Source organism: Dipodomys merriami, unplaced genomic scaffold, assembly GCF_024711535.1.
Source record: "Dipodomys merriami isolate MVZ:Mamm:240054 unplaced genomic scaffold, mDipMer1.0.p SCAF_28, whole genome shotgun sequence".
In the NCBI taxonomy this organism is placed as follows: Eukaryota; Metazoa; Chordata; class Mammalia; order Rodentia; family Heteromyidae; genus Dipodomys; species Dipodomys merriami.
Window position 1 is genome coordinate 8,567,298 of NW_027204270.1, and position 22,400 is coordinate 8,589,697.

The 22,400-nt window shown below is 44.1% G+C and overlaps 1 protein-coding gene and 1 long non-coding RNA gene across 3 annotated transcripts in view; one reads left to right on the top strand and one right to left on the bottom strand.

Annotated features, from left to right (window-relative positions):
- LOC138837959 (arylacetamide deacetylase-like 3) lies at positions 1-9,804 on the top strand. The gene is made up of 4 exons (XM_070036954.1): positions 1-168; positions 3,804-4,020; positions 5,849-5,912; positions 9,030-9,804. Exons 1-4 carry the CDS (start codon positions 1-3, stop codon positions 9,802-9,804), a joined length of 1,224 nt encoding a protein of 407 aa, XP_069893055.1.
- The window catches only part of LOC138837960 (uncharacterized), a 21,088-nt gene continuing 5,712 nt past the window's right edge, over positions 7,025-22,400 (bottom strand). Inside the window, exons 1-3 of one of the 2 annotated variants that reach the window (XR_011375523.1) lie at positions 9,517-10,052; positions 9,315-9,410; positions 7,025-7,413 (exon numbers count right to left, since the gene is read on the bottom strand). This is a non-coding gene — a long non-coding RNA (uncharacterized lncRNA). Of the gene's footprint in view, positions 7,414-9,314; positions 9,411-9,516; positions 10,053-22,400 lie in introns of those variants that run through there. The other variant, XR_011375524.1, reaches the window with a different exon arrangement.

A 22,400-nucleotide genomic window follows, 5' to 3' on the forward strand; every position in this document is an offset into this window, starting at 1 on the left:
ATGGTGTTTCTGGCCCTGGTCTTCCTTGCAACTGCTTGTGTGTGCTGGCTGGGAGTGGCACTGTGGGTGATCTGTAGACAGCTTTTCACCGAATACATCCCCAAAGACATTGGCCACCCAGTGAAATTGAGGATTTTCAGTTGTGTTTTCCAGCTGGCATTAACATGGGTGAGTTTTGTGCTTCATTATCTCTTCCTGAGGGTGAAGGAAGGAGTTGGGGAAAATTACTTAACAGAAGCTTCTAGGTGAATTAACTAAACACAGGTTAGCACGAAGCATGTGGCTAAGATTGATGACAAATTCATCTGTAGTTGGTGTGATTATTATTATTATCATTTTTTTATTATTATTATTATTATTATTATTATTATTATTATTATTATTATTTTGGTCTGGTCGTGGAGCCTGAACTCTGGGCCTGGGCACTGTCCCTCAGCTCTTCAGCTCAAGGCTAGCGCTCTACCACTTGAGCCACAGCACCACTTCCGGCTTTTTTCTTTTTGCTTATGTGGTGCTGAGGAATCAAACCCAGGGCCTCATGCATGCAAAGCAAGCGCTCTACCACTGAGCCACCTTCCCAGCCCAAGGTGTGATTATTTTTTTGTGCTTGAACTCAGGGCCCAGGCAATATCTCATAGCTTATGATGATGATGATGATGATTGCCAGTCCTGTGGCTTGAACTCAGGGCCTGGGCACTGTCTCTGAGCTTCTTTTGCTCAAGGCTAACACTCTATCACTTGGGCCACAGCGCCACTTCCTGCTTTTTCAGTTTATGTAGTAGAGGAACTGAATCCAGAGCATGCTAGGAAAGCACACTACCACTGAGCCGTATTCCCAATCCCTAGCTTATTTTTTTTAATCAAGGCTGACACTCTCCCATTTGAGCTACGACCCCACTTCCAGCTTCTTCCTTAGGAAATAGGAGATAAGAGTCTCATGGACTTTCCTGCCCAGGATGACTTCAAACAGGAATCCTCAGATCTCAGCCTCTAGTACCCAAGATTACTGGTGTGAGCCACTAGAACTTGACTGATAGCACATTCTGAGCTTGCATAATCCCTCTCAGGTGGTTGGTTCCAGCCTCTTCTGTGTTCTTGAAGTTGGACTTGGATAATATCCACAAAAAAAAAAATTCAAAGGATGATTCACTCTCATGTGTTAGTCAACTTCCTATGACTGTAACAAAATACCCAAGCCAATAAATTTATAAAGGGAAAGTATTCATTTTGATTCATAATTTCAAAGATTCTGGTCCATGATTTGTTGGCCCAAAGTATGTGGTGTGTGACTGAACTAAACACGGCATATGTCAGGGGGAGAAAGAGGAAGAGGAAACTGCTGAGGTTCTATTGTCCTTTTAAGCCCCACCCCAATAACCTAAAGACCTCTCACTTGGCCCCACCTCCTGAAGGCTCTCCTAGTAGTGTCACTCTGAGAACCAAGGCTTCAATACATTGGTCTTTGGGGGCATTCAGCATCAAAACTATAGCAGTCAGTTAAGTTATCCCGTTTATACCTCACCATGCGTTCTAGCCCTCATCAGTCTGTATGGTAAAATGAAGCTTTTTTTCCAGTTACTGAGGACCTGGTAGCTAGAATCAGCAAGCATAAACAGGTAACAACTTAGATTAACATAAAGAGATGAACAAGACTTCCAACTTACAAAAAAAAAAGCTACTTTTTCTTTTAGAAGATAGAAAACTGTTTAGGTAATATGGTAGTCTCTTTCTGTTTGGGGGGTTTTCTTTTTGGTTTGGTGTTTTTTGTATGTTTCTGTCAGCCATGGGGCTTGAACTCAGGGCCTGGGTACTTGCCTTAGCTCTTTTGCTCAAGGCTAGTGCTCTACCACATAGAGCCACAGCCCCACCTCTGGTTTTCTGGTGCTAAGAGTCTCATGAACTTCCCTACCCAGGCTGGCTTTGAACTGCAACCCTCAGATCTCAGCCTCCGGAGTTGCTAGGATTACAGGCGTGAGTCACCAGCGCTCAGCTCATTCTGTTTCTTGTGCCCAGCATGTGTCATTTATTGAAACATTTGCAAAGAGACTATAGTGAAAACTCAGCACATCATGCCCAGAAGTTAAAAACTGAAAATATTTTTTCATTCCTTACACAGCAAAAAATGACTGCAAGTGCAGTACTCCTACCAGGAGAACTTCAGTCAGAGAGAAGAGCATCTGCTGTTATGTCTTGACCAGGTCTGGTATTCCTGACCTTGACTCTCATAATTCCATAGTCCAGATTCTCAGTTACAATGACTTGGTTTCATCTGTAGAGAAACAGAGCAGCCCCTACTTCATGGCGTGCATTGAGTTGCCTGGACAGTGTGTCACGTCTGTCAGTGACCCCTCCATGCATACTCTCCACAAGCACTACTTGTTGATTTATGCGGCAATCGAGCTGTTATGCAACTACTTTTTGTCACTGTCCTGGACTTGAGTTCCATGGAGAGAGACGGAGACAGAGGGACCCTTCCTAAGGCAGGGTATTACCTACACAGAGCTTGAAACCTCATCTCATAAAGTGATGGTAGGGGGCCAATCCATGAACAAGGAACCCCACACAAAGATAGGTTACAAGTAAGTAGTTTCACACCGAGGCCAGTGCTAGTGGGAAAGCACAGCAGAGCAGAATGAGAACTGGACCTTTTCACTTTGGATTCCCTGAGTCTATAGAGAACAGAATTCAAGAGGCCCATGAATTGGGAGAAGGCCCATATGACCCCTATTTGCACCACAAATCTCTTACTGAAATGCAGTCTATGTTTCCATTTTCCTAAGATACAACACTGTCGTCACATCAGGGCTGCAACTTGGCCACCAAGAATAATAGAGGTGTTGTCATGGTATCTTTATTTCATCTATTGTGGATCTGGCAAATGCTGAGACTCAGCTACTAGTGAGACTTGGCTAGTACTGAACTGCATATCAGATCTCTCTGCATTTCCTATTTACCCACAGGAAAGCAAATACTGATTTGATCACATTTGCGTCAACAGTGTGATGACTACATCTGAATGAAATTGCCAGCTGGGCACTGTGGTGACTCATACCTGTAATCCCAGCTACAAGGAGGCTGAGATCTGAGGATCATGGTTCAAAGCCAGCCCAGGCAGCAAACCCCTGAGACTCTTATCCCCAATTAAATCACAGAAAAGGCTAGAAGTGGTGCTGTGGTTCAAGTGGTGGAGTGGTAGCCTTCAGCAAAAGCAGCTCAGGGACAGCAAAAACAAAAAACAAAACAAAATAAATGAAATGGTCTTCCTTGATAAAGCATGAATTTTATATATTCAAGTTTTTCTAGCTGGCCTGCAGTGGCTCACACCTGTAATCCTAGCTATTCAGGAGGCTGAGATCTGAGGACTCCTGTTCAAAGAAACCAGTGTGGGCAAGAAAGTCCATGATCTTCTTATCTCTAACCACCAACAAGCCAGAAGAAGTGAAGTTGTGGCTCAAGTGGTAGAGCACTAGCCATGAGCACAAAAGCTCATAGGAGCCTCATGGAAGAGCCAGGGTTCCTCATAGAGAGATCCTTGATGGTTGGCCAGAAGCCTGGTGTGACATATGTGTGTGATGTATTTGTGAGCTGAGAGAGTGGGTGGAGACTGGCCTAGTGGGTGTGGCTTCTATTGCAGCTGTGCTGAGGATGCTGAAGGAAGTGAGCAGACAGCCCTGGTCTAGTTGACGTTCTCAGTCCTTCCTTGCCCTCTGTGGCATGCAGCTGTGAGGGCTGGATTCCTGGTGACATGCAAAATGTCTCATACAGAGTCCTTTCTCACTCATTCCCTCTTCTCTCTCCAACAGGGAAGAATTCTTGAGAAACTAAGAATCTGTTCTGCATCCCAATTTGTCTGTTTTTTACACGATCTACGCCCCTTAAAAAAGGATGCACGTGTTATGGTCACAGATCTTCACTTTGGAACGATCCCTGTGAAGCTGTACCAACCCAGGGCAGCTTGTGACACACCCAGGACCGGCATTGTCTTCTACCATGGTGGTGGGACCATCCTGGGGAGCTTGAGTAAGAGTCTTTTGCTTTCTTCTGGCCTCCTGAAGTACTTGCAGAAGGAACTTGAAAGAACTGTGATCCTCCCAGACAGAAAGTTCATGATGAGGACTGTGAACAACAAAGTAGTTAGTGGGTTCCAGAGTATTCAGATGACAGAGATATGAAATTGTTCTGAGCTCTTCTTGTATGTATGTGTGTGTATGTGTATAGTATATATATTATATATAATAGAATATGTGTGTATATATTCTCATTTGATATAAATGGAGTTATCTATAGAGACATAGATATAGACATATAAATCAGATATAGATACAGATGAAAAGAGAGAGCAAAAGAGAGAGAGAGAGACTTCCCTCCTTCCTCAGTATGGATGAGTTCCAGAAATCCTGGCTGATACTGAAGTACTGCCAAATACTAAAGTCACTTATATAGGATAGCATAATAAGCCAGGCAAAGTAACACATGCTTGTAGTCCCAATACTTGGAAAGCTGTAGGTAGGGGACCAAGAATTCAAGTCCTGCCTAAGATATAGAGTGAAACCCTGTCTCCCAGTAAAAAGAAACCCCACGTTGGGCACTGATGGCTCACACCTGTAATCCCAGCTACTCAGGAGACTGAGATCTGAGGGTCATGGTTCAGAGTCAGCCCAGGCAGGAAAGTCCATGTGATTGTTATCTCCAATAAACCACAAAAAGAGAGGAAAACCTTACATCTTCCCATGTACTCACAATGTGAACACCTCATCACTAAATATATGAATAGCTGTCAAACAATTGTGTTTAGGGAATAATGTTAGATAAAGAACTCATTTGTGACTGGATGCCAGTGGCTCACACCTGTAATCTTAGCTATTCAGGAGGCTGAGATCTGAAGATCACAGTTCAAAGCCAGCCGGGGCAGGAAAGTCCATGAGACTCATCTCCAATAAACCACCAGAATACCGGAAGTGGCGCTGTGGCTCAAGTGGTAGAGCGCTAGCCTTGAGCTGAAGAACTGAGGGACAGCGCTCAGGCCCAGAGTTCAAGCCCCATAAAGATTTGAAGAACTCATTTGTGTTCATTGAAGATATACCATTGTTTTTCTTTTTCCATCTATACTTTGTTTAATCTGCAGATGTCGGAATCCATGTATTGTGTGTGTGTGTGTGTGTGTGTGTGTGTGTGTGTGTGTGTGTGTGTGTGTGTGTGTGTGTGTGTGTGTGTGTGTGTGTGTGTGTGTGTGTGTGTGTGTGTGTGTGCGCGCGCGTCTGTCAAAACAGAAAAAGAAGCAGAGATGGGTTGGAGGGAAGAAAATTCAAGAGTCAAAATTCAAAATGGAGACAGTTTATCTTGATTAACCTCTGAGGGGGTTGGGGAGAATAGCTTTATGGTCTCAGCTGTGCTTTCTAATCTCTCTGTAAAAGTCATGGGCTGAGGCGGGGGGGGGGGGGGGGGGGGAGGGGGAGGGGGGGAAGGGGGGGTGCGAGGGTATGCACATGCTGCCAGTCCTGGCACTTAAACTCAGGGCCCCTTTCACTCTCGATTAGCTTTCTCCCTCAAGGCTGGCACTGTACCACTTGAGCTCCAACTCTACTTCTGGTTCCTTTTGGGTAATTAGAGATCAGAGTCTCGTGGGCTTTCCTGCCCTGGTTGGCTTCAAATTGCCATCCCCAGATCTCAACCACCTAAGCAGCCAGAAACACAGGTGTGAGCCACCTCTCTATTCATAACCAGTGGTAGGCCAGATTGTAATATTGGTCAGCGGCAGTCAGTGAGATGTGCCCCCCCCGCCCCGCCAAGTACTCTGCCTGTAAGAAGAAGCCTACCTGGTAACTGTGACAACCTTTTTCTTTTCCAGAAATTTACAATGAGATCTGCCTACGCTTGTGCAAGGAGAGTGACTCTGTGGTCCTGTCTGTGGGGTGAGCAAAGGAGGGTGGAAGTGGTTTGGAATGGAGTAACAGGGCAGGAAGATGATAGGGGAGGTGAGGGGGATGAAGGAGCCAGGGAGGAAAGGAAAAGGGAGAGAGAGAGGGAATTGGAGCCAGGCTCACCATCCTCCATGCCCCCATGGTCCTTGGGGATGTGGGAACAGAGGCACTTCGATGCCCAGTTGTTTGGAAGTCAGCTAGGGCTCCATGCAGACATCTCTACAGGCCTACTTTTTGGTGGTTGGGGTGGGAGTAATTTTTTTTTGGGGGGTGACAACTTGGCCTTGAACTCAGGACCTGAGGCTATCCCTTAGTTTGTTTGCTGAATGTTGGAACTCTACAATTGAGCCACAGTCCCACTTTTGGCTTGTGGAGGTGGGGGATTAGTTAGAGGTAAGAGTCTCATGAATTTGCTGCCAGGTCTAGCTTTGAACCATGATCCTGAGTACTGAGTAGCTAGGAATTACAGGTGTGAACCACCTATGCCCAACTGGGGTGGCAGCCTTGTTCTGAGCAGAACAGGTTTTTCATGTTACAGACATGTCCGGAGAGTTACCACCTCACACTGGAACCTCTAAGAGGGCTTGGTGGACACTGGCTGGGGCAAATGTAAGCTAGCTCGGCCCAGAACCTCTTGTCTGCTGCTTGATTACTTGGCATCCAGAGAAGTCCCCTGCAAAGAAGTGTCCTTGCAGGAAAAAAAAAAGTGGTATTTTCTACGATTTCCAACCTTCAAAGGCATAAGCATTCAGGAAAGTCAGTTACTAACTTTTACACATGCCCAGCTTTCTATAGTAAGAATAGTTCTGGAGAAAAAAGTGAGGATGTACATACAGATATGAGAGACAGAGGGAGAGAGGGGGGGAGGAGAGAGAGAGAGAGAGAAGGAAGAGAGAGTCCTAGACAAAGTCCTTCCTTTACAGTTCTTGGTTCTATAATATAAGGGGAATATATAAGGGGAATGGAAGTCTCTGTCCAATCGCTGGCCTCTTTTTTTAACTGTTCTGGTTGTACCAAACTAAGAGATCATTGTAGCATTCTAATTTCCCAGTAAGATAAGACAGCACTCAGTCAATCTGGCTGGAAGCCTTTTATTAGTCACGAGGCAACTGTCTCCAGCTCACAGAGCTTTGGAAACAGCCCCATTTGTTTTTCATGGGGAATTTTTATATGAACGGGTCACACACAGGTGACATTTGCCAAAACAAGCAAGCAGTTACAGAAGCAAAACATAGCCTTGAGTCGCAAAAGCATACACAAAACATAAAACATAATCCTGACTTGGTCGGCCTGATTGATTCTACCAATGCTATTGATGCTATTGATATTTGATTACAAAGTCAGAACATATTCTTGGATTACAGAAGTCAAAATACAACCTTAGGTGAGGGCAAGCTTCTGACTTACACAATGGCTCAGTTTAACCTGTGATAAATCTTGAGGCTGTCTGCGGTTGTCATCAATGTTCATGATAAACTCAAAGCTTGTCAGCCTGGGAAGACTGAGAGAGGGAAAGATATTCTTTTGCTTTTTAGCAAGGATGTAAAAGGCTAAGGCTGATACTGGCCATTCGACCTGGAGTTTCTCTCTATCAAAAGGTTTTGCCCTTAATCAATAACTTTGTTCTGTTTTCTGATTTCACATTTTTTTATTCCCATTGATATCCTTTTCTTTCCAAGGGAAGGGACTTAGGGGAAAGAGTAAGTTTCCTGCAGCAGGAGGGACTGAGGCTAGACAATAGAAGGAACTTTCTGCCAATGAATAGTAACTTGGATACCTTGATTTCTGATGGAGATCATCACAATCATGAGGAGAATCTGTCCCAACTCCACCCCAGAGGAGCCTGGAATGAGCATATTGGACTAGAAATGGCTGACAAGTATGTTTCCTTAAAAAAGTTGACTAGGTATGGTGGTGCATGCCTATAATTGTGCAGTACTCAAGAGGCTGGGGCAGGAAGAGGATGGAGAGTTTGAGGCCAGCCTGGGCTCCGTAGTGAGGCCCTTGTCTGACAATGCAAGAATAAAAAGATGAAAATTCTTATGAAATCTGGATTTCTGGAATCATCTGAACTACGGGGAAGGGAAGTCCTCAGCGAACAACCATATTCTAGAATCCTGCATGAGCTCTGCTGGCCTCTGGTGAGATTTGTGTATGAATCCCCTGTAGGCAGGGCAAAATTCATTAGAATCAAAACCCAGGCAAGTCTAGAGTCACAAAACAAGAGGCAGGGACAGGTACACTCAGGCCAGCAACGCCAGGTAGGCTCAGAAAGATGGAGCTGCTGTTAGTGATGGCTAAGCTGTTGCCAACAGCGAGTGACAGGGCTCTGATGATCTTGGCTGGCCTTCTGTTAAGACATAGGGTTGGAAGCTGCTGAATGAATCTAGAATCCCAGGGGTAGGCAACGGCGCATCAGGTCCACCATCCAATCTAATATTTACTCCCACATGCTCAGATTTCAGGAAGTTAACAAAAGAAATTTGGGCCAAAAAAAAAAAAAAAAAAACGCTAGTCATTAGCCAGAAGCCAGGGACTCGTGCCTGTAATCCTAGTAACTTAGGAGACTGAGATCTGAGGATCACAATTTGAAGCCGGTCCAGGCAGGAAAAGTCCATGAGAGAGACTTGTCTCCAATTAACCAGCAAAAATCATTAAGAGGAGCTGTGAGTCACTTGAGTGAAAAAAACGAAGGAACAGTGTTGAGGCCCTGAGTTCCAGCTCCAGTACTGGCACACATGAATAGCAATAAGAATAAAATTAGCCAGGTGCTGGTGGCTCACACCTCTAGTCCTAGTGACTTGGGAGGCTGAGTTCTGAGGATCATAGTTCAAAGCCAGCTTGGGCAAGAAAGTCTGTGGGACTCATCTCTAAAGAACCAACAGAAAACTAGAAGTGGAATGGTGGCTCAAAGTGGTAGAGCAAAAAGAAAAAGAAAAAAAAAAACAAATCAAGGACAATACCCGGGCCCTGAGTTCAAGCCCCATGACCAACAGAAGAAAAATAAATTAAATTGAATAGCAACAAGATCAATGATGCCAGACATAAATGGTAGAAATAACCATATTCGGACTCTCGTATAAACTACATTCTTCCATTCTTTTGTAGATACCGGATGTCACCCAAGTACAGGTTTCCAGTCATGCTAAATGACTGCACTGTGGCCACCATCCACTTTCTGAAGTCGCTGAACATGTATGGGGTGGACCGGGCTCGAGTGGTGCTGTGTGGGGACAGTGTGGGGGGGTTGGCGGCAACTGAGCTCTGTAAACTCCTCCGGAACCATCCAGGCCTCCCCCGCATCCGGGCTCAGATCCTGATCTATGCCTCCCTGCAAGCAGTAGATTTTCAGAGTCCCTCCTTCCAGCAGAATCACAACATCCCGTTCCTCACCTGGGACATGATCTTTGACTGCTGGTCTTGTCACCTGGCTATCAGCTCTGGGTGGAAAAGCACCATCAAGAAAGGGACCCATTTGTCTCCCGAATTCTGGAAGAAATACAGTAAGTGGTTGGGCCACGAAAACATCCCTGAGAGGTTTAAGAAACGAGGCTATCGGCCCATAGTCCCTGGACCCGTGAATGAAGATGCTTACCTGGAGACAGCTACGGCTAGGAGTGAAACCTGTACGCCCATCATCACCCCTGATGACATCCTGTCTCAGCTCCCGGAGGCTTGCATTGTGAGCTGTGAGTATGACCTGCTCCGGGACCATTCACTCTTGTACAAGAAGAGGCTGGAAGGCCTGGGGGTACCGGTGACCTGGCACCATATGGAAGATGGTTTCCATGGGGTGTTCAACACCCTTGGCTTCGGCTGCTTAGAATTTCCCTGCTCCTTGAGAATTTTAAATTTGATTGTCCATTTTATCAAGGGGTTATAAGCTTCCTTCTTCCTGCTGGAACTCTATGGCCACCCAAGCCCCATAGGACTCTGAGAGATGAAGGTGACAATGAATGGGGCACCTCTATAGAGGTGGTTGTCTTCTTCTTGGTCTGAATTCTAGAATCATCCAATGCATGTCCTTCCTAATGAATGGCGTAGAAGAGTAGAAGAAATAATTGGGGCCGGGCACCAGTGGCTCACACCTGTAATCCTAATTACTCAGGAGGCTGAGATCTGAGGATTGCAGTTCAAAGCCAGCCCAGGCAGGAACCTCCATGAGACTCTTTATCTCCAATGAACCACCAGAAAACCAGAAGTGGTGCTGTGGCTCAAGTGGTAGAGCGCTAGCCTTGAGCTGAAGAGCTCAGGGAAATGCCCAGGTCCAGAGTTCAAGCCCCATGACTGACCAAAAAAAAAAAGGGCTGGGAAGGTAGCTCAGTGGGAGAGTTCTTGCCTAGCATTCATGAAGCCCTGGGTTCGATTCCTCAGTACCACATAAACCGAAAAGGCTGGAAGTGGCACTGTGGCTCAAGGGTAGAGTGCTAGCCTTGAGCTCAGGGACAGTGCTCAGGTCCTTAGTTCAAGCCCCAGGACTGGCAAAAAAAAAAAAAGGAATGATTGGGGGCTGGGGGTGGGGGGATAAGACTCGGTCCACATTCTCTGTAGGGAAAATCTGAGTTGGCCATCATGAGGGCCCATTGGGGAGAGTGGATCTGTGAGAAATCTACAAGGATTGCTCCCAGAATCCTTGGCTAACGGTCAGACTTAACTAGGTTGATTCAGGGTATGTGATAGGAGTACTCGATTGGCCAGACCCTGAAGACACATCGATAGATGTATTATGTCCAGTCTCCAGGGGCTCTTTCCATCATGGCTCAGGAAGTGGAGTTCTGATGTTCTGGGATGGTGGCCGAGGAGAAATCCCTCCTCTCCAAGTGTACAGCAACAGTCATCTTGCTTTTGCCCAGTCTCAGGGCTCCCAAATCTGCCTGCCTGAGCTGGAAAAGATAAGATACACCGGAAGGAGCTTTCCCCCCATAACAGTTGGCCCCTAGGGACACATGAAGACTAATAGGAGCTTAGGAGCCCCAAGGCCAAAGTTGAGCTTCCAACCAAGGGCTTTAAAGCAACGTAATAAGGAAGGGGAGCTTCAAGTCAGAGACCCATAAAGACTGAGGATGACCAAACTCAACCCCATCCTAAGCGGAATTTTCTAGAGAAGGCCCTGGGATATATCTCCTTAGTTGTTCTACTTAGACAGCAACTTCCATTTTAAGACAAAGAGCCAACTCAGATTGCCCAAGTCAGACATTAAACAGATGAACCCCAAGGATTGAGCTAAGAATTCTGTGCTGTCAGTAGCCTTCTCTTTTCTCCTCCCAGGACTCTTCTGTGTTGATTTTACCTTTGTCTCTGTAGTGTCATGCTTACCTTCACTGGGAGACAGGCTCATGGATGTGTTTCATTCTAAACAGTTTAGAACAAAGAAAATCTCACTGCAACTTATTGGCTCTGCTGGGTTTCTGAGCTGCCTATCACCAACCAGGAAATGGAATCTCTCTCTCTCTCTCTCTCTCTCTCTCTCTCTCTCTCTCTCTCTCTCTCTCTCTCTCTCTCTCTCTCTCTCTCTCTGTCTATGTATCTATACTTGGGCTTGAACTCTACCACTTGGGCTTGCTCTACCACTTGACTCACAACTCCACTTCCAACGTTTTTGGTGGTTAATTAAAGATAAAGAGTCACACACTTTCCTGCCCAGGCTGGCTTTGAACCATGATCCTCAGCAAGCAGCTTTCTGACTAGCTAGGATTTACAGGTGTGAGCCACTGATGCCTGGCTCAGAGGATGTTTTGTTCCTTGAAATAAACCTTACTATAAGAAAGGCTGTGTGTATCTGCTCAGGTATTATTCCTTGAGTAGGACAAACACACACACACACACACACACACACACACACACACACACACACACACACACACACACACACACACACACACACACACACACACACACACACACACACACACACACACACACACACAAATTAAGTCGCTGTGTTCTGACCCTGCACTCGCAGTGACATTCCCTTTTAATCCATTCAGTACTAGTTTTCCTACAACTCATTTATAAGTCCCAGGAATGAAAGAGAGATAGGTGTGAATGCTCACAGAGCGCGAACTCCAGGCTAGGCACAGTATTGGGTTATATAAATTGGTCACCTCCCACAAATCCTACAACATGGGTGTTCTTAAACCCATTTACAGAAGAGGCTCTGCGATACCCTTTGTGTTTGTTAGGAAAATGGAGGAGGAAAAAAAAAAAAAAAAAAACAGGCCAGACTCCATCTCAACCAGCAAGGACTGTTCACTGAGACACAGCCAGGGGCAGCAACCTTCCTGCCAGATTGGGGTCAGGCTAATATTGGTCTTAACAAGGAAACAAATAGAAAAAAACCAGGCTGTGGTCCCTTCGGGGCTAGGGGTGGGCACTTTTGGTCAGACCAAGAATGGAATGATCTGCTTAGGGTGACAGGAACTTGGCAGTCAAATGCGACTGCATATATCTGGTTATTTTGCCTGGTGTCTATATGTGCCTAGGGTAATGGGGCAGGAGTCAATCCTTCAGTCTTCACTTCCTGGATCTTTCCAGTCCAGCTGAAGGCTGACTCATCTCATAGGCTGCAGAATCTCATAGTTTGCCCAAAGCTATATGGTCACCCAGGATTATCCTGACCTGCCTGAACAGAAACTTTTGTTAGGCTCCATAACTGTTGCTGTCTTTTCTTCCCTGCTATTCATCATTAAAATGAAGGACAAGCTGGGCATCAGTGGCTCACATCTGTAATCCTAGCCACTCAGGAGGCTGAGATCTGAATATCGCAGTTCAAAGCCAGCCCAGGCAGGAGAGACCATGAGACTCATCTCCAATTAACCACCAGGATACCACAAGTGGTGCTGTGGCTCAAGTGGTAGAGTGCTCCCCTTTAGCTAAAGAGCTCAGGGACAATATCCAGGGTCAAGAGTTCAAGCTCCATGACCAACCAAAAACATAAATAAAATACAATGAGGGCTGGGAAGGTGGCTCAGTGGTAGAGTGTTTGCCTTGCATGTATGAGGCCCTGGATTCGATTGCTCACCACCACATAAGCAGAAAAAGCCAGAAGTGGTGCTGTGGCTCAAGTGATAGAGCACTAGCCTTGAGCTGAAGAGCTGAGGGACAGCACCCAGGCCTAAAGTTCAGGCCCCACGACTGGCAAAAAAAAATAAATAAAAATACAATGAAAGACATTACTAAGCCACATGATCATCCTGAATAATTTTTTATTCAAAAAGTGGTCAGCTACTGCCTGATCTAAGTCAGGTTGAAAATGTTAAGTGCTATTTTAATTGTTTTTGCTCTCTGGGTTCATTGGTTTCTTGTCTATACCTTTCTCCATGTCCAAATGACTTTAGAATCAGTTACTGATTGCACCTCTGTTTCAATGCACTCCTGAGATGGCCAACTGCCACAGCTCAGGGCAGGAGAGACCCAGGCACCCCAGGCACTTTTATACTCTCAGATGGAAGTCTTTTCTCAACGGATTCCCAGGACTTTCCTACAGAGATTTGTCAGATTGCTCAGAACACTATAAGGAACAGTGGGTTGCTTTCCACATTGCTTTCTTTGGTCAATTAAGACAAAGGCCTGGGCCAGGCAAAGTACTGGGGTATAAAATTAACCCTCAGGCTGGGAAGGTGGCTCAGTGTTAGAGTGCTTGCCTTGCATGCGTGAGGCCCTGGGTTCGATTCCTCAGCACCACATAAGCAGAAAAAGCTGGAAGTTGTGCTGTGGCTCAAGTGGTAGAATGCTAGGGTTGAGCTAAAGAGCTGAGGGATAGCACCCAGGCCCAGAGTTCAGGCCCCACAACCGACAAAAAAAAAAATTAACCCTCAAAAATTAATGGCTTTTCTGAATGCCAACAATGAGAAGAGTGCCGCTGAAATCAGGAAAGCAACTCCTTTTGTAATAGCCCCAGCAAAAATAAAATTCCTAGGAGTTAACTAAAGCAGTGAAGGACCTCTATGATGAAAACTTTAAAAACCTGAAAAAAGAAATTAAAGCAGAACTTAGGAAGTGGAAAACCTCCCATGCTCCTGGATTGGGAGGATCAACATCATAAAAATGGCACTACTTCCAAAGGTTATCTACAAATTCAATGTGATACCTAACAATCTTCCAACCTCATTCTTCAATGAAATAGAAGAAGCAATCAAAAATTCATATGGAACAATAAAAGACCCTGAATAGCAAAAACAATCCTTAACAGAAAGAACAGTGCTGAAGGAATATCAATACCAAATTTCAAAGCCATAGTAATCAAAACAGCTTGGTACTGGCACAAGAACAGACCTCAGGACCAATGGAATAGAACTGAAGACCCAGAAATGAACCCACAGATCTACAGCCACCTAATCTTCAATAAGGAAGCTAATAAAATAGAACAGAAGAAAGACAGACTCTTCAGTAAATGGTGTTGGCAAAATTGGTTAAACACCTGTAGAAAACTAAAGCTAGATCCTTATATATCACCCTGCAAATGACTCCAAATGGATCAAAGACCTCAAAGTCAAAGCAGACACCCTGAAAATATTACAGGAAGGAATAGGAGAAACTCTAGTGCTCCTTGGCACAGGTTGAAATTTTCTGAATAGAGACCCAGAATCACAAAAAATCAAAGAAAGGTTGGACAAATGGGATTGCATGAAATTGCAGAGCTTCTGCATGGCAAAGGACATAGCTAGCAAGATCAGTAGAAATCCAATGGATTGGGAGAAGATCTTCACTAGTCATACAACGGACAAGGGTCTCATATCTAAAATATACCTGGAACTCAAAAGATTAAATCCCCCAACAACAAATGGTCAAAGAAACAACAGCCTAATAAATAAGTGGGCTAAAGACTTAAAGAGAAACTTCTCTGAAGAGGAAATAAGAATGGCCAATAGACACAGGAAGAAACGCTCAACTTCTCTAGCCATAAAAGAAATGCAAATCAAAACAACATTGAGATACCACCTCAACCCAGTTAGAATGGCTATAATCAAGAACTCTAATAACAACAGATGCTGGAGGGGATGTGGACAGAAGGGAACCTTACTGCATTGTTGGTGGGAGTGTGAACTTGTTCAACCACTTTGGAAAGTAGTATGGAGATTCCTCAAAAGACTCCACATAGAGCTCCCCTATGACCCAGCAATCCCACTTTGGGGCATTTACCCAAATGTTCACAAACAAGACCACACTAAAGCTACCAGCATGACTATGTTTATTGCAGCATTGTTTACCATAGCTAAGATATGGAACCAACCCAGATGCCCCTCAGTAGATGAATGGATCAAGAAAATATGGTATATATACACAATGGAATTCTATGCCTCCATCAGAAAGAATGGCATTACCCCATTTGTTAGGAAATGAAAGACTTGGAAAAAATTATATTAAGTGAAATAAGCCAGGCTCAAAGAAACATAGGTCCCATGGTTTCCCTTATTTGCAATAACTAGTTTAAGGTCTGCACAGGGACACCTCCCTACCTCTTCACTAAGTTTCTGCCCAGTATCTGTTACCTAGGTAACTGGCAGACCTGGAAGCAGTCACCTTCCCCTCCTGCTAGGTCACATCCTGGGCCACCTCTGGTCACATGCCTCCCATCTGACCTTAGGAGGGTCCCAGACCCTGAGGTCACATCCAGATCCAGTGTGGCCACACCTCTTCCTGTCCCTGGCCTAGATAAGTCCTGGCCCAGGGGTGGGTTGCCCACCCCCTTTTCCTTTTCAGCCATGCTTCTCCATCATGCATGGCAGGAGCAGCCGTTTGATAAATAAACTTCTTTTCCTGCCTGGATAGCACTTGGTGTTCTCTTCATTGGCTACCTAACGAAACCTACCTATTTAATATACCTTACAACTAGTATAAGTTTAGGACAAACAAAAAGGTCAAAAGCTATGTACATGTGACCATATAAGATGATGTTAAATGAAATGAACTCAAATGTTTGGTTTTTTTTCTTGCTTGCTATTGCTTTTAAAGTCTTTATAATGTACTATGTGATTTTTTTTTGTGTTTTTTTCTTTGGTATGTTCTTCCCCCACAGTATAACCCCAGTTTTCACTGTATTTGATTCTGGTGCCCTGCATCTTGTATATACATTTTTCTAATTTGGGGAGGGGAAGGAAAAAAACAAAATGCTTAAATAGATACACAGGTTGACCCATTGTAACAATGAGATGTACAAGGCACTATATTGAAAATGAACTTTACAACTTTGGTGGTGGAGGGGAGTAGTTGGGGAGGTGGGGAAGGGATGGTAGGGGGAAAACAAAGGAGGAGGCAACAATGCTCCATAAAATATGTACTCATTACATTACTCATGTAACTGTAACCCCTCTGTAAAGTATTTTTACAATAAAAAAGTATTTTAAAAGGAGAAAAAAAGACCTGGTTCAGGTTGCTGGTGGACCACACCTGTAATCCTAGCTACTCAGGAGGATCTGAAATGTAAGGATCATTGTTCTGAAATAAGGATACTAGGTCTAGCATCATGTTGTCCCATGGCTATCCTGGCATTTGACAGGTGATACCCCAGTTCCCAAAGCCCTAGAGTTGAAATAGGTCATTCTTTGAATCACAGATGTGTCATGTTTAGCCCCAGGAAAGTTCTGTTCCAGAAAATGCTTGCCCTTTATTGTTTCCCCAGATAACTTGATTGTCCCCGATTGTTCCCCTAGATAGTCTGCTTTGCTTATATATAACACTTTTGTTAGGTTTGGTTCCTCACCCCAATCATATGGTTTTTGTCTTTATAAGCTTTGTGCTAGCTACATTCAGTGGCCTCTCTATAGCTTATGATCAAATTCCCATATATCAGTTCAAAGCCAGTCTGGGGCAGGAAAGTCTGTGAGACTCTTATCTCCAAAAAACTACTCAGAAAAATCCACAAGTAGAGCTGTGGCTCAAGTGGTAGAGCACTAGCCTTGAGCACAAAGAGGCTCAGGGACAGTCCCTGGGCCCTGATTTCAAGCCCCAGGACCAGAAAAAAAGACAAGGACCTGAGACAAAGTTGAAATAGTAGCCAGCAAATTCTGCTGGCTTCCACCCAATTCCCTTTCACTGTTGGTCTTAGATCAATCTCACTCCTACTCAGGACCCGCCTGCCTTTCTGACTAAATCTTGTCCACCTACATAAATACTCCACTCTACAATGATTGCTTGCTCCCTTGTCTTATCCCTAGGCTGTCCCATAGGCTAGTATAGGTCAGACTGTGTCACAATGACAAATGCTCCAATAAGAAGCTTATAATAGCTAAGATCTATTTCTTATTCACATTACATGGTTCTCACAGGTCAAAGTGTAGCTCTACCCTGCCTTTGTCTGCACTGGAACCAAGCCATGGTTCATAGCAGTTTCATAGCAGAGAGAAAAAGAACATGGAGAACTATGCACCATCTCCACCACTTCCCTGAAGGGAAAACTCAGGGGTTCTGCTCATCTTTTACTGGCCAGGGCAGTTACTTAACCAAGCCTGACATTGACAAGGCAGAGATGCATTCTCCTCCCCAGGCAACAGATCTTTTTGGACAGTTTTAAAGCCTACTATACTTGCAATCATAGCATTTCTATTCCCCTTCTCACTTTTGAAGTTTAGCTTAGTTGTAGAGCACCTGCTTAGCAGATATGAGGCCTAAGTGTAGAGCACCTGCTTAGCAGGTGTGAAGCTTAAGTTCCATCACTATAATGCCAAAGCAAATAAACAAGCAAGAATCCTCTAGGTGAGCACTGGTGGATCACACCTGTACTCTCTTGGGTTTTTTGTTGGTGGTGGTGGTGGTCATGGGGCTTAAAGTATGGACCTGAGCACTGTCCCTCAGTTCTTCAGCTCAAGGCTAGCACCCTATCACTTGAACATCAACACCACTTCCAATTTTCTGGTAGTTTATTGGAGATAAGAGTTTCATAGCCTTTCTTGCCTGTGCTGGCTTTGGACCATGATCCTCAGATCTCAGCCTCCTGAGTAGCTATGATTACAGGTGTGAGCCACCAGTGCCTGGCCACACTTGTACTCTTAACTACTCAGAAGACTGAGATTTGAGGAATGCAGTTCAAAGCCAGCATGAGAAAGAAATTCAGTGGGAAGCCGGGCACCGGTGGCTCATGCCTGTAATCCTAGCTACTCAGGGGGCTGAGATCTGAGGATCCCTGTTCAAAGCCAGCCCGGGCAGGAACATCCGTGAGACTCTTGTCTCCAATAAACCAATAGAAAACCAGAAGTAGTGCTGTGGCTCAAGCAGTTAGGGAGCTTGCCTTGAGCTGAAGAGCACAGGGACAGCACTCAGGCCCAGAGTTCAGGTCCCCCAACCGACCAAAAACAACAACAACAACAGAAATTCAGTAGGACTCATAGCTCCAATTAACCACTAATGTCTCATAAGGCAGAGTGCCAGCCTTGAGCAAAAGAAGTAAAGGATTCACTGAGATCCTTAATTCAAGCCTCAATTCTCCCTCTCTCTCTCTCTCTCTCTCTCTCTCTCTCTCTCTCTCTGTATGTGTATATGTGTGTGTGTGTAATGATCTTTAGACCAGAGATCCTTTTCTCCTTCCTTGCTCTTGTAACTACATTCTTGCTCTCTGCAGTTGGTCCAGATTCTCTAATCTAAAACAATCTGTTCTCTAAGCAAATTTCCCCTAATAGAAAAGGTCTTACGCTATCTACACTGTCTTTTCCATCCCTCTAAGCAAGCCCTTCTCTCTTTCTAACTACGCACTCTTTAGCTCCATGGGACAGACAATCATATTGTCTACCACCCCCCAGACCCAGTGAAAGTTAGAGAGCTAACAAAACCCTTAAGTAATTTTAACTCAACTAACCTTAGAGTTCAAACAAAACTGGGTTAAACTTTTACCTCTAGGGCTTCTTCCCCATAAACCCTGTCAAATAAGCCCCTTCAAACTTATACATTTCCCCACCCCCTTCTCGGGTTAATACACTTTCTTCCCTTCTGGACCCTAAATGAACAGACCTCTGGCTCTGGCTCTGGCTGTCTATCACTGAGTGGTTGACTGGCCAACACACTGGGGCTAGCTTCTCTCCTTTACTGCCCTCTTTTTCCCACCCCAAAATCCCATAATAAAAACAAACTAGTCCTTCTTTTTGTCTTTGGGACTCAGACAATAATCCAATCCTTTTCTCTTTCCTGAGTCCACTCACTTCAGAATCTGGATTCTTAATTTCTCCTTTAAGGCAAACTCCTCTAGGAGGCTGCAGAAAGCTCCCTGGAGGAGGATCACCCACCACTCCCCCAATTCTCACTACAGGCCCTGGATACTGACACCTAGGAAGTGACAACGGCCACACAGTGGGTTTTTCTGCAACTCCCATTCTTCCACTAAGCTTACTCTGTCTTCACTCTCCTGCGTGTTCAAAGGTCAATTCATATACTAATGTGCCTCATTACCGAAAATGTTTTAAAGGTTTCTCTGTTGTTGTTATCAATGTTTGTTTAAGCATAGAAATTCTGTTAAATTCTGTCAGTTGTTGGCTAAATCTTAAGTGTTGCCATTAGAATTCAAAAAAGAACTATGGCCGATTTTCACATTTTTAAAAACCTAATCAAGCCTTAAAACTTTTGTGCACAAATGAATGTGTATATGAACATGTTCAAAGTAATCTCATTGTAATACATAAAAACTGTCATTATGGTGTAAAAAAGTAATCTTTTTCTACTTTGTTTATATTGATATTTCCTTAGATTATTTGTTCCTTAACTGCAATTGTAAATCTTGTGTCAAAGGAGTTAATTATCAAGTGTGCTGCTTGTTAAAAGAAAAAATCTTTATCAATGGAAGTTGTAAAAGAAATGAGACCCAGCCCCACTCCTAGCCAGTTGTGATGAAGAAAACCAAGAAGGAAAAATGTAAAGAAAGAAGAAATTTAGTAAAGAAAGCCTTGGATGGCTAGGAAGGTGGCTCAGTGGCAGAGCGCTTGCCTTGCATGCATGAGGCCCTGGTTCAACTCCTCCATACTACAGAAGCAGAAAAAGCTGGAAGTGGCACTGTGGCTCAAGAGGTAGAAAACTAGCCTTGAGCTGAAGAGCTGAGGAACCACGCCCAGGCCCAGAGTTCAGGCCCCACGATCAACAAAAAATTATAATAATGATAATAATAAAATAATAAAAAATAAAGTTTTTTAAAAAGCCAGGCACTGGTGGTTCACACCTGTAATCTTAACTACTCAGGAGGCTGAGATCTGGGGGTATCACGGTTCAAAGCCAGCCCAGGCAGGAAAAGCCATGAAACTCTTATCTCCAATAAACCACCAGAAAAATAGAAGTGGTACTGTGGCTCAAGTGGTAGAGCACTAGCCTTGAGCTGAAGAGCTGAGGAAAGTGCCCAGGCCCAGAGTTCAAGCCCATGACTGACAAAAAAAAAAAAGCCCTGGAAAAGGAAATTGAGGAAACAAAAAATGGTATCCTTTGGATAAAAAAGGATTTGAAAAGTAAGAATTTTCTTAAATGTTTGTTCCAAAATGGAAAGAAAAACCCCTAGAAGGTTTGAGTATGTAGCAGATGGTATGAGTATGTCTTAAAAGATAGGGATTATAAGTAAAGTTGGTAAAATTGGTATGTAATCAAGTTGGCTGTGATTTAAATAAGGTCAAGATTAATACACTAATGTAAAACCAGCATCTCATTCTTTATATCCATCTATGAAAGTAATTTTTTTGTGCACTATTAAGTTTGTCACACAAAACTAAGTGGCAACTAAACTAAAGTTCACTTAAATGTTTATGTTAAGATCCGTCAAATGACCACCTTTTAACTCAAATGCCATTTTCCCTGTTTAATGTCTGTTTCCCAAGTAATTAGTATCCTATAATGCTATGTTATTAGAAACTAACTAGATTGCTTAATCCATTGCTTTTTTAATTTTTTTTTCCATTGCTTTTTTAAAACTTTCATGTTTACTGAGTTTGTCATTACAGATTTTATCCTATGTCGCATTTAGTCAAACTCACAGATGGATAAATAACTTTTTTGTTAGTCATGGGGCTTGAACTCTGGGCCTAGGCGCTGTCCCTGAGCTTCTTTTTGCTCAAGGTTAGTGCTCTACCACTTGAGCCACAGTGCCACTTCTGGCTCTGTTTATGTGGTGCTGAGGAATTGAACCCAGGGTTTCATGCATGCAAGGCAAGCACTCTACCAATGAACCACCTTCCCAGCCTGGATAAATAACTTTTGCAGGGCTGGAAAGTTGGCCCAGTGGTAAAGTGCTTGCCTCGCATGCATGAGGCCCTGGGTTCAATTCCTCAGCACCACACAAGCAGAAAAAAAGCTGGAAGTGGCACTATGGCTCAAGTGATAGAGTGCTAGCCTTGAGCTGAAGAGCTGAGGGACAGTGCCCAGACTCAGAGTTCAGACCCCACAACCAATAACAAAAAAAAAAAAAAAAAAAAAATACAAAAAATACAAAAAACGTCTTGCAAGTATTTATTGGTACCCTCCATTAATGCTATTTCTATTTGATCTCCTTGCTTCAATTGGGAGTAATGGGCAATCCGGGATTATGGTTCAAAGCCAGCCCAGGCAGAAAAATCCCTGTGAGACTCTCATCTCTCAATAACCAGCAAAATTCTGGAAGTGGTGCTGTGGCAGAATTCTGAAGGTGGTGCTGTGGCTCAAAGTGGTACAGTGCTAGTCTTGAACAGAAATGCTCAGGAACAGTACCCAGGCCTTGAGTTCAAATCCTGAGACTGACAAAAGAGATGCCAACGGGGACAAGCCATCCAAACAACAAGCATCTAGACCCCTGGGACAAAGAGTCCATCCACAGGCAGATAAGAAGGGATGGTTTCAGATCCTAAATGAAGTCACTTTGTGCCTTCCCTTTCAAAACTAAACAGAGATGGGAGATTATGAGAAAATAGTTCATAAGAATGCCCATCTAATGTCCATATCTGTCTACTTCTAACTGGACAGGAACTTACATTCTTGCTTTTGTTATCTGCTCACTCTTTTCTTTGTTTCTTTCTTTCTTTGTTTCTTTCTTTGTTTCTTTCTTTCTTTCTTTCTTTGTTTCTTTCTTTCTTTCCTTCTTTCTTTCTGTCAGTGGTGGAGCTTGAACTCTGGGCCTGGGCACTGTCCCTGAGCTCTTCAGCTCAAGGCAAGTATTCTACCACTTGAGCCACAGTCCCACTTCCAGTATTTTTTTTTTCTGGTGGTTAACTGGAGATGAGTCTCGTGGATCTTCTTGCCCAGGGGCTTTGACCACGATCCTCAGATCTCAGCCTCCTGAGTAGCTAGGATTATAGGTGTGAGTCACTGCCACCCAGTGTTAATTGCTATTTTAATTTTCCATCCATACTATAGAGTCCAGATGTCTATAGTCCAGTTATATGGAAATTCTTCTTTCCCTTAATGGGCCACAACTGGATTATGCTCCAAATGGAAATTTTCTGGCTTGTGCCCAGGTGTGTTTTCCTGTGCTATTCATATCAACCAGTCCTGCCACTGTGTCAGACTTTTGCCTGATCTCAGCTTTTTGAAGTTTCTCTTTAATAG

Bases quoted from the DNA above. Each gene is read 5' to 3' on its own strand.
- LOC138837959 (XM_070036954.1), top strand. From the start codon at position 1: ATGGTGTTTCTGGCCCTGGTCTTCCTTGCAACTGCTTGTGTGTGCTGG. The intron at 169-3,803 runs GTGAGTTTTGTG...TCTCTCCAACAG, and splicing joins TCCAGCTGGCATTAACATGG to GGAAGAATTCTTGAGAAACT. The intron at 5,913-9,029 runs GTGAGCAAAGGA...ATTCTTTTGTAG, and splicing joins TCTGTGGTCCTGTCTGTGGG to ATACCGGATGTCACCCAAGT.